Raw genomic sequence first — 12,223 nt, forward strand, 5'->3', positions numbered from 1 at the left:
AAAATAACCTTAATTTTACTGCAGTCTTATTGGGTTTTTGATGATGCCTACACAGGTTATGAAGTTGTTTCCAGAAGTTTTCCTTCAACTTTACTCACTGTAGCCATTTAGTGTAGATAAAGTTTGACCGTATCACCTTATCTGCACCAATTTAAAATGAAAATCACTTATGATGGTATCACAAGTCTGCAGGGCAGCATGATGACATGGTGTGTATGGCTGCTGCTTAAACAACCAAGCAGCTGAGTTTCTCCTGTCAATAAGTATCTACTCTGCTGTAGTTGGACTGTACCTACTGTAACTCTGAGGATTTGACTTCAGGATATGTTGTATCACTTTATCCTATAGTTGCTATTATTTTATTATTATTATTATTGGCCATATAGTACAGGTTATAGAGCTAACATGGTTGCCACTGAAGACTGCTGTCTTTAGATACTCTATTAATGCTAATCAGCTTCCTTTTAGCTCTGAGTCACACACTCCGATGTCTCCCACAGGGAGCATTGCTTACACCATATAATTAAAATATTTAATACTAGCTTATAGTTCATGTTAAGCTATGCTAATGCTTTTAATTCCATATTAGTAGTGACAGGGGAGCCCATGGGGCAAAGACTCAGGTGGGTGTTGCTGACACAGGAATGGATCTAATGAAAGATAGTGTGACTATGGCTTAATCACAGTATGACATTTAGATGCCTTAATTACAGGCGAAATTTTGAGCAGTTAATTATTGAGACATTGGACCATTAGATATTAGCACCCATTCATATTGTGCTTTGTCTTCCATTAGATTTTTTCACTTCACTTGACTCGTCACTTTCTAAACTTTTATCATTGTAAACAATGAATCATTCTGAATGAATGCAGTTAGACCTTGAGTGATCTTGTGTGTCCATCATTAGTGATATTCTTCCAAATGAGAGCATATTGATGAGTGTGTTGTGATGCTGATGGTTTGCTTTTTTGCTACCATTAAAGCTGCCGCTCGAATTGAAATCTGCTCTGCAGTTTATTTTTTTAAATTTCTTTTTTTCACGTCATACTGAAAAATTCCATTTTTGAGTTTGAGCGTACACGACTCCAGAGGTGCTGTATTGCTAAAAAAAAATCATAATTGTGTGTGTTTGTGTTTGTGTGTGCACTACAGTGCACCTACTAAGTCAATACAGAGTAACAAGAGGTTACTTCCCTTCCCAGGCAGGTGCAAGTGTACAGTTTGTACATTTGTGTGTATGTCTGTGGAAGAGTAAGCACAGGAGAGGTGGAATGGGGGACAGATAGAGAGCGTGTCAGTCAGTACTCTGATATGACAAGTGCAGTGACTCTCGAAAGATGACCGTAATGGATCCACAGTAACAAAACTTCAAATTTAACATGTGATCTGTAACCCACAGAGACTGTAGGTTTGAGTGCATTGTAGAAGAAGTTGATATGCTTCAGGGTTAGCACTACTATACTTTGTCCAATGTACAATTGTTCGATACTCTAAAGTCAATTCAGATTAAAGCTAAAGATGCAGCAGTGGAGAAGTTATAAAATCACTACATACAACAACTACTTAGGCTACTCAAAAGGGTTTGAAAAATGTCATGTTTTGATCTCTGATTGCTGTTAAAAATTGCTGATGTCGGGAAAGTAATCATTTGTCCATTTTTTTCCTTTTTTATCTGTTAGTTTTTACTGTACAGTACAAAACTACTGTGGGAGAAGTGCAAAAGATATGCATGACAGGCTACAATTATTACAAGTTAAACCCTCACTCTTAAGATTAACCCACTGTTGATCCAGAAGGAACAAACTCTCTCTCTGAAGTTGGGGGGTTTTGTCCAACAGACCGTGCGGAGAAAAGAGATGAGAAGAGTGGAACAGTGACAACAGTGGAAAAGGAGTCACACCTTTTCATTCATTAAAGTGTCTTTGAAAGAGATGTCATGGTGGATACAGAGAGCAACACTACAGCTGCATAAAAGATGTGGTACCTTTTACATTTGTCATTAAATAATCATGATGCAGTCAAAAACTGCCATTTATGCCACTTAAAGGATGCTTCTATTTAAAGGTGTTTACTGTGGAATGAGTCTATAGGCTTAGTAAGTCTTAATTCCTGTCTCAACTGGAAATTAAACTGTTGGGATTTAGTGCCTGAATGAGTGTGTTGCTGTGTGTGGGTGTATGGTGAACAGCATGAGTCTACGATCCTTGAATCGCACATATTGCACTGCAACTGTATGGGTTTTCGTGCACAATTTACTCAAAAAGCTTTTAGAATTTAATGCTGATTGTTGTACTTACTTGCTGTTTTACTTACTTATTTTACTTACTTACAAAGTCCCTGTGTAATCTAGAGTGGGATAGGGTGATTGACGGAATTTGCCCTCAGTTATCTTCAGACAAAATATGTGAAACACAGCTGACTTTGATCACTTTTATTAGGCGATGGCAGAAATCCAACAAAAAAAGGATCAAAATGGGAAGCCTCAGGCACATTTTCATCCTGACAGAAAAAAAAAAATACCATTAACCCATCAAAAAAAGTAAAGGTTTGGAATCTCCTGAGCTGCATGCCTGCAGTTGACACCACACTCCTAATATTACCTGATCAGGTTAAGAATTACTGGGCTACATTATATAGAACAGTACATCTCAGTACAGCCACACGTCTCACTAGATAAAAGGTTATAATACATGTTATACAGTGGGTACAAGAAATTAATTCAGTAATTTAATAGCCAAAGTTACCCTATGGGAACTTAAGTAATTGAAGTCAATTAAATATAATCAATAGAGTCTAATTATAAGCAGTAGGTAAACACACTTAATTACTAGTGCAGTGTTTTTACATGAATACTGTGTTTGAGACGATCAATACTTTGTTTTTGTGTAAAATTCAGACACTGCAGTCAAGGTTTTGATTTGTTCTTCCTAATATGTAAGATGTCTCTGTTGCAGACGCCCTTGTCTTATCAAGTTTTGCCCTTTTCACCCCAAATGGAGGAAATATCCTGTACATCTTGTGCAAGATTTCACCTGCATATTGCCTTTGTAGAACTAAACATTTTTTCTTCCTGACTTCCCATAATACTAAAAGCCAAAATAGGCTGTTGTTTAGTTGTTTGTGTTTTTAACTCGCTATCTTGTTTTTACACTTGTGCATAAATGTCAGCAGTATCTGTTTTACATTGTAAATGCTATACTGCATTGTGATCTTTGAAAACTGTAAACTCAGTTATATTCAGTTATATTCTCAAGGCATCCTCACCTTATAATTGTCTTTAAAATCCACCAAAAATCGTTATTCATATTGTAAGACCTTATAACATTTTAGTTTTTGCTTTATTATGTTGCAGTTAATCTGATTGTGAAGTCTTATTAATCCAAAACACATATACTGCATATATTGCACTAAATGCACCAGCAGAAGCTACATTCAGTATCTGCAGCATGAACAATCAATAATACTCTACTATTTCTTTTCCTGGGTGTGTGTAATGTTTATCCTGCATGTTCAAACAATAGTGAAACACTATACATGGTCAATACTGCAGCACTACTTTGTACCATATAAAGTTATGACATAACAGCAGTGAGTATTTCCTGAGTGAGTTAGTTGAGATGCACACATTTAAGGGTTTGTTTTCTTTATCCTTCGTAAAAAAAAATCCTTAGCTTTGAGGAACAAATACAAGGGTCACAAGCAGCCTTGCCTTGTTATAAATTTCCCAAAACATGCAAATTTATGCAAATTAATTCTCTTGGTCTTTCCATGGCAACCTTTATGTGTGTGCTGCAGATTTTCCGCTACTGGTCAAATATTTCTAAACTGTTGGCAACAATTTGTTGCAACCTCTTTCCTGTATATCCATGTGAATGATTGTGGCTGAATTGAATTTTTTCTGTTATGCAGTCATTTCATCTGTGATGGTAGTTGTGAGAGTGGCTGCGCTGAGATGTTTCTGTTATCATAATTATAGAGCATGCTTACTGCACTGTCAGCACTCACAGCTGAGTACTTAAAATGAGCAATCAATAATCACTCTCTCCTCTCTTTTTTCTTTCTCTCGTTCATTCCATCTCCTGCCCTCTCTCTCCATCACTCTTTGTATCTTCTCTGTCCATTTGCAGGTAGACACATCTCAATGGGTGAGGTCCACTGATTCAGTAATCCCTACACAACCCCTCCACCTCTCACCCCAGCCTTCCTCTCTTCCCCTAAACGTTGGCCGCCTTCACTTCAGTCAACATGGCTTCCACAAGCCGGCTGCTGGGTTTGGCTGAGGTGGGGCTGAGGTGTGACCAGGAGATTGAAAGGAGGTATGAGATTGTGCCCTCAGTGGTTTGCTCCATGTGCTGCCTCTTTGGGATCATCTACTGCTTCTTTGGTAAGTGATGATGTAGTCAAAGTTTTGCTCACAAGATGGTACTTACTCAAATGTATCTAAACAGTTTGCACACATTAAATGGAATCACTGGAAAATATGATTTGCTTGAAATTGTGTTCCAGTGTATTTCAGAATCTGGTGTCTGGGTCATGTGTTAATAATACAATGTGCAGTGTTGTCATTATCTGCAGGAAAGAGGTAATTACCACCAGTTAAGTGTAATGCAGCTGCTCTGCTACTGGCGTCACAGTGTGACCTGCTTGTCTTTTTGTCCTAGTCCTGTTTTAAATACCTACAGCGACTAATATTTCCTGTTCTTGTGTAACAATCATTATGCTTTTGTATGTAAACCTTTAACATAACAGAATAATGTCATAATGTATACACATCATCCCCAATATCTATTATGATGTTTTAACTACAGGATTTTCATATAAAAGCAGGCAACATAAACAACTCTTTTACAAAAGCACATTTGTCATTCTGCTCTGTTGGTGATTATATTATTGATTTAAAACAGTACAGAATTTAATTCTCTTGTGTTTGGCAGGCAAGCCAATAACATACTGTGCAGCGCTCACTTTACTTCATAGTGAGTTAAGGGATAGTTTCACATTTTATCAAATCTGTCTTTAAACAACAGATCAGGTTCATATTAGCTTCAGATAAACTTTTAAATACATTTTTACACAGAAGAAGGAGTTTGGGTTTGACATGTTTTCTTAGAATGAAATCCTGTCAAATTAGTCAGTCTCCATTTCTCTACACCCTGCCCCAAATTGCTATCATCATAAGACATACCAAAGAATCAACTGCCCGCTGTCTTTTAAAGGAAAAAGAAAAACATGATATCCTCCGCTGCTTGTTTCTTTCAACTAAATGCTGCAGCAGCACAGCTCAGAGAAAAGGGAAGCACATGGTTCTACTCGAAATCAAAAATACCAGCCCAGACTGGCAGTGGACCCCCTGTTGTGTTCTTTTTTCTTTTCTTTTTTTTTTTTTGTATTCCTCTGAGCCTGGAATGAAACTGTATGCATGAGTCCATACATATATAAAGTCCTTAGTTTTGTACCCAGAGAGTGACTGGATTTAATTGCATCATAACAATTAAGGGCTAATGAGTTTGGATATAAAGTCATTACAGGAAAAAGTAATCAATAAATACTTAGAGAGATCTGCCATAATTGTTTCACGCTTATTTTTGTTAATGTTGTAACAGAATAAGATAAATTAAAAATTCATTCTACACCGAAAGGTGGAGTAGCAAAGTTGCATAAAAGTGCTCCGATTATGACATTGCATTCAGAAACTTTCATGCATTTCTGTACAGAATTACAATTTATTTCTGTGTATCGCCTTAGGTTGGCTCATGGGTATGTATAATTTTTTACTTACAGCTTGTAGTAGTAGCAGTTCAAGTGGCAAAGTCAGAGATTTTCATCTTGTGTTTCTTAAGAGCTGTCGGGCAGCTGGCACACAAAACCTCCTGTCCTTTACTGGACAGGAGAATGGCATGGAGGGGCAGGAAACAAGAATGTTGAGCTGCTACAAATACTATTAGAGATTTGGTTTTACACAATATACAGGCCCCCATACTAATTTTCTTGATCTGTACAGGAATGCAAATTCCTAATGCCAGTAACACAAATGACAAAAGACAATGCTCAATTATAATAAGGTCAAATAAAATGAACAAAACAATACAGTTCTATTTAGTAAAATATGCAAAATTACAAACAAACTCCCAGAAATCTCTTGAGAGACTCACCATGGTGTTATAGACATTCTTGTGTTGTGTACAAAATATATAAAAGCTGAATTTTGGGAAAACAGAAACCCCTTTGCTGTTGTTGAGTGAATATTGATGTATGTTGAAGCTCCCTCTGCAGATGTGCAGCATACAAATACACAGAAAGATTCAGTGAAGTGTACAGACGGCATTAAATATTCACTATATGTCACAGTAGAGCATCAGCCTGCATTACAAACAGGCTACCCCACAACTTTATTTTACAAAGTTCACAGCATGTATCAAGACCAAAATGTCTAGTGGCCCCAAGAGTGCAGTGCACAGCAGACACCAGACGTTAAAATAGCTGTTCTTTGCAATGGTCCTCACCACTAGTGGGGCAGAAAATATAACATTCGGTCTCAGGGTGGCATCAGAGGAAAGATCACATTGTATCCCACTTACAATGTACTTATCAGCTTCAGCTTATGTTGGCAGTATGCATTTAGAAACATAAATGTCATCATGTAAGCATTTTATGTTCTGCGTGTGCACAGCAATCAACACCAGCTCTGCAAGTCTGCACATGTCAAAAAAGGCAAGCACCAAAAAAGGTTGTTTTATACTTGCTGCCAAAAAATAAAAAGCAAAACATCATGTACAGTAACAAGATATCAAATACAGAATGGCATCATTTCACCTCAAATGCTTCAGCTCAGTCCTTTGCCATCTGTTGTACTTGATAGCATACTCCAAGAATGAGAGAAGATAAAGAAGTGCATTGTGGAGGAAAAAAATGACATTAGAAGTTAGAGGTCATAGAAGTACTGTTGAAGAAATGACTATATTATTGTATTAATGCTTTGATGATCATTAATCCAGTGTAGAAGTGTATTCAACTGATCAAGTTTGCCTTTAAAAGAACACGATGCACTCTTGACCTTATCTATGACCTCTTATATGCTGTAACCACATTGTTCTGTTTGAAGTAAGATGTCTCACCGAGATGTCTCGCACCTTGTTCGTGTAGATGAAATGAGCGTCTCGTCTGTTAGGAAAGAAGAAATAGAAAACTGTATCTCAAGTGCATGGTACATGGTGACCCCGATTCTAAGACGTTGGAAAATGGGAACTAAATGCAAGAACTGTAAGCTGTACAAGACAGGCATGACTCTATATATGGAATTGTTATTGATTATCTTACAGGAAACAGGTGTTTGCAGACAGAAAAGTGTGACTGCACACAAGCTGCTTGTGTTGATGGTTGTGTTTTGCTGGAGGCTAAAAGTATAAAATGTTTGTGTGAACTGTCAAATGTGCTCCTCTCTTCCTGCAGAGCTCAGGGAGCCTGTATGCATACGCTTTAGTATTTCATTGAAGGCAGTTGGACTGCAAAGGAATACTGTATTTAGGTGCCTTTCTCACCTAACTAGACAAGCTGATATTTCAGCTGCAATGACAGCATTTTCACCCTCAGTGCCAGATCCTGCTCTGTAACCAAACAAAATCACTGTTCGGCAAATGAGGGGCAATGTATTTTGTTGAAGTTGCACAGAACTCCCGCAGTCACATTTGAATGATATGAAAAGAAAGACATTTGCAGTGGTTATTAGCAGGAAAATTACCTTTCACTGCTGATAGATGCCTATTGCCACAGTAGAGTATGTATTTGATCCAGAAATACAATGTTGCAGCAGAAATGATAAGTGATGTTACAGGAGCATGATGGATGAGACAAAAGGAGGAAAAAGAGAGGAGGGAATAGGGGAGACAAGAGCTGGACAAGCTGAGGTGAACAGATGGGATGGAGGGTTTGATGACTGGGGGGGAAGTAAGGGAAGCAAGGAGGAACAAAAGAGGCAGTAGGAGGGATAAGCTGAAGAGGAGAGCGGTGGAACAATGGGGGAGTTAAAGGACTGAGAAAGGGAGAAGGGAGAAAGACAGGGACAAAGAAGATGTAAGGAAAGGATGAACCAGAATCTAGGAGCAGTCAAGGAGTCAAAATGTATTCATTGATTGATGAAGATTATGATATGGAAGAATAATGTTGGGAATTCATGACCAAACAAATGTTAAGGTGGCTTAGTTTTAATGCTCTGGTTATCCCATGTCAGACTTGTATTCATTCACGCATTCTGTTATAAAAAGAACAAGCAGCCGTGAAGGATACAGTGGCTTTCACCCCACTCTTTTATTTAAGGGTGCGGTGGCTGAAGGATAAAAACACAAATAAAAAACACAGCACTGAGTGTAAGGGGATAAAAAAAGATAGAAGAAGTGTATCAAATAAATGAGGTATGGTCACGAGGGAGGAGCAGGGACGACGGTTTGGATGAGAGGAAGAATATTGTTTGGCTCAGCTGTGCAATGCCTGATTACACAGAGATAACAATCTGATGTTGGTTCCCCTCGAGACAGAGTCCAGTCAAAGAAAGGAGATACAGAGAGAAAATAAAGGGAGATGCACACATTAATAAACACAGAAGCAAGGGCCAAGGTGGTTTAAACTGATTATAATTTGAGCTTTTAATGCTTCAGAGTCTGTCTTTCTGTTTTTATGGCAATAAAAAAGGAAATACTTCATGAGAGAGAAAAAGAGAGAAAGCCAAGAAGGATAGGATGGAAAAGATGATGGTAAAAGGGAATGGAAAGGAAATTAGACAGAGAGCAGACACTCTATTCAGCAAGCCTGTTGACTAATGAATGTGAATGACCTTTTGTAATATGGTGATTATCATATCATAAAACAGTTTTATAAAGCTTTATAGATACAGTCTATCTGCTCTTTCCATCATCTTCCAATTAGGAAATGTATCCGTCTGTGTATACAAACTGCTCCCTTACCCACCACAGGAAGCTGGCTGTTCATTGTTTCGCCCGTTCATTACGCTTCCTCCATATAATATAATGATCTTTTCTTTTTAAATATGATAACACCCTTTTATTTTCAATAATTTTACACAAAGCCACAAAGCAATCTATGTGTAATCAGCAGCTTGAATTGAGAAAACTGCAGAATGGAAGCATGATAAGGTTTATAAATTGTAACTTATGGTGGTATTACTGGTCAATAAATAGATATTAATTCTTTTTAGACCAGTAATTAGTATTAGTTATTAGTAATTAGTAATTTGGTTGCTTTTTTAGTTGCTACAGTCATATAACCATCAACCCAGTCTGTAGATGGATTTGATAAGTTAGTTAATGTTTTTTGTTTGAGATGTTCTGTTCTGTTTTAGTGTTCATTGGTCAGATCTTTCAAAGAGGTAGATAGAAAGAAGTGCAAAGAAGTAATCTTATTTCTTAGGTCATTACAGATCGGGGATGCTTTATAAACAATGATTGAACAGTTAGTTGTATAAACACTTTAGAAGTACATAAATTCCTCTGTATTCTCTCTGTTGGCTTTGTCATGGTTGTTGTACAGTAAATTAGTGTTGGTATGTCTGATGATGGTTAATGATGGTTAATGATGGTGTTGAGCTATATTGATCCCAATATATCATTCAAGTGTTTAAGAAAGACGTTAATGCTGCGTATGTGTGCATACTCATTTTTTTCTGTCTTTCTGTGTGGATTGCATTGTTTATTGTGTGTGTGTGTGTGTGTGTGTGTGTGTGTGTGTGTGTGTGTGTGTGTGTGTGTGTGTGTGCCTATTTCAGGCTGCCAACACCACGTCACGTCTTGTACAAGCGCCTTCTTATAAGCACCTTGTCGTTGTTTGTTGTTTCATGTTGTTCTCAACTTGTATTCGATTTGATTTTGATTGAACAGGTGCATCTATGTGTTCACTCAGGTACAGTGGTGTCAGTGTTTGTATGCTTGTGCATGCTCGTGCCTCACAACAACCTGTTTCCTCTCTCTCCTCCAGGTTATCGATGCTTCAAGGCCGTGTTGTTCCTCACAGGCCTCATGTTTGGCTCTGTGGTCATCTTCATGCTGTGCTACAAGGAGAGGGTGATGGACACTCAGCTGAGCGTAGAGGCATCAGTTGGTATCGGCCTGGGCATCGGGACCTTGTGTGGCCTGGTGACCATGTTGGTTCGCAGTGTAGGACTGTTTATGGTGGGCCTGCTGCTGGGCCTGCTGGTTGGAGTGGCTTCACTGGTGGTGAGGAGACACATTTAATTGCACAATTTAAATTGTAGATTTTTTACATTTGTATACAGCATCTCAAAGACACAACATGCAACAGGCTCCTTAAGATAAATGATAAAACTACACATGTAATGCTGTAGATATGCCTGAATCTCTATATGTTCATGCATATTTATGAGCAAAGCATTTCACTATTATCACAGGAAGGCCTTCTTGCTCTAAAGGCCCAGTCACACTAGAAAGTTTCTTTAGACTAATTCTGGTTGCAGCTTGAAGTAAACAAACTGCTTTACTGCAGTGGCATCTCACTGGTAAATCTGCGCTATAACACTGTAACTTATGTAAAAGATCTTACACATTAACTGATTTTGGCAAGAAATATGTCCTGGAGATCCTGTAGAACCCATGTGCAAATTAAAGTCATAAAATGTCCATGAAAGAAAGATTACAATCTAAAATACTCTTAAAAAAATGTTGCAAGTTTGTTGATGTACAATCACCAAGTAATGCTGACTGAGTTTAGTTATTACATAGCAAGAGGTCGGACAAAAACAGTACTGTACATCAATGTTTTTATATTCCTAAGCCAAAGTAATACCCAACTGGCTGGCTGATGCTTTCACTGTCGGTGTAAATGTGCCTAACCACCACAGGAATGGTGGCATTGCTAGAGCAAAGCATATAAACCACCGGAAACATACCATAAAAATGACATTTTAGCGAAGTTAAAGTAATATTACCCCTAAACCTCCCCTTCGTCTCTCTCTCTCCAAGGTCATGGAGGAGTTTTACCACCCCAGAACAGTGTGGGTTCCTCTGGGTATTCTTCTGGGTTCTGGGACCCTGTTTGCCGTCCTCACTCTTCAGTGGCAGCGCTGCTTTGTCACCCTATCTACCGCCACCTTCGGCTCTGCCATCATCACCGTCACTGTGGATTACTTTATAGAGCTGTTTGCTTTGGTGCACTACGTCTATGAGAGACTCAAGGTCTGTGTGTTTGTTTGTGTGCTTCTGTGTAAATTGTTAGTGGCAGAGATGGAGAAAAAGAAATGCTATTAGTTTATTTGATGTGAGCTTGATGTATGTTTTTTCTAGGTAAGGAAGTGTTTGCATGTGTGTGTGTGTTCTTTATGTTTGAGGGTGGTGATGTGTACACTCGCTGAATGTGTGTCCATCAAACATAATCTCTGTGTCCCTGGATTTCATTATTGAGCTGTTGTTGTTTCACTGTTGAGCTGTTGAGCCTTGGTCCGTGTCTGTGTGTGTGTGCATGTGTGTGTGTGTGTCTGTGTGTGTGTGCATGTGTGCATGCATGCGTAAGACAGAGAGAGAGAGAGAGAGACAGACAGACAGACAGAAAGACAGACTGACAGATAAAATCTTTGATATAGACCACTTTATAGAGTGGTCAATACCAGTGATTTTAAACACCTTGCCTTGGTGCACTGTCTACAAAACCTGCTAGAAGCTTAGAGTGTAGGATGGAAGTGAGAGGAAGTGGGTCAGTAGTTGATTTGGCTGTTTATCTGAGATCAGGGAGGTCTTTGATAAGTGTGTGGGTGAGGTAAGGGTGCTGGCTATGGATAAAATCTTCCATTATGGTATATGTTATTTTATCATACTGGTATGTAGGAATACAGTATATTTTCTGGAAATTCAACAGAAAAAAACATGTATAGATAGATATAAATATAAAGATAGAGTAGCCAGATGGGAATATTTGTTTGTTGGGCTAATCCAGTTAATTAAATAACTGACAAATCAAGATCTATCATCACATTGATGCTAAAATTTTATCTATATCTTATTCAAAATCCATATCCAATATGATCATAAAGCAGTCCTGCAAACCAATTTGCAAAATTGACAGCAATAGGCTTGTATATTACCACCAGAGATTTAAAAAAAAAAAAAGGTAAAGCCAGTCATAGTTAGACAAGTTGGGAACATCTCATGATGTATATTGTTATATCACCCAAGAAAGTACACAAATTGCTATTTAATTAGGTTG

At 38.1% G+C, this 12,223-nt stretch overlaps 1 protein-coding gene across 1 annotated transcript in view; it reads left to right on the top strand.

Annotated features, from left to right (window-relative positions):
- Nucleotides 1–12,223, top strand: part of tmem198a (transmembrane protein 198a) — a 39,304-nt gene that overhangs the window by 15,218 nt on the left and 11,863 nt on the right. The window contains exons 2-4 of the mRNA XM_044365605.1: nt 4,129–4,385; nt 9,986–10,224; nt 10,987–11,199. Coding sequence (XP_044221540.1) covers nt 4,247–4,385; nt 9,986–10,224; nt 10,987–11,199 — 591 coding nt within the window. The 5' untranslated portion in view covers nt 4,129–4,246. The remainder of the gene's footprint in view (nt 1–4,128; nt 4,386–9,985; nt 10,225–10,986; nt 11,200–12,223) is intronic.

The sequence above is a fragment of the Thunnus albacares genome, chromosome 11, assembly GCF_914725855.1.
Source record: "Thunnus albacares chromosome 11, fThuAlb1.1, whole genome shotgun sequence".
NCBI classification, from domain to species: domain Eukaryota; kingdom Metazoa; phylum Chordata; class Actinopteri; order Scombriformes; family Scombridae; genus Thunnus; species Thunnus albacares.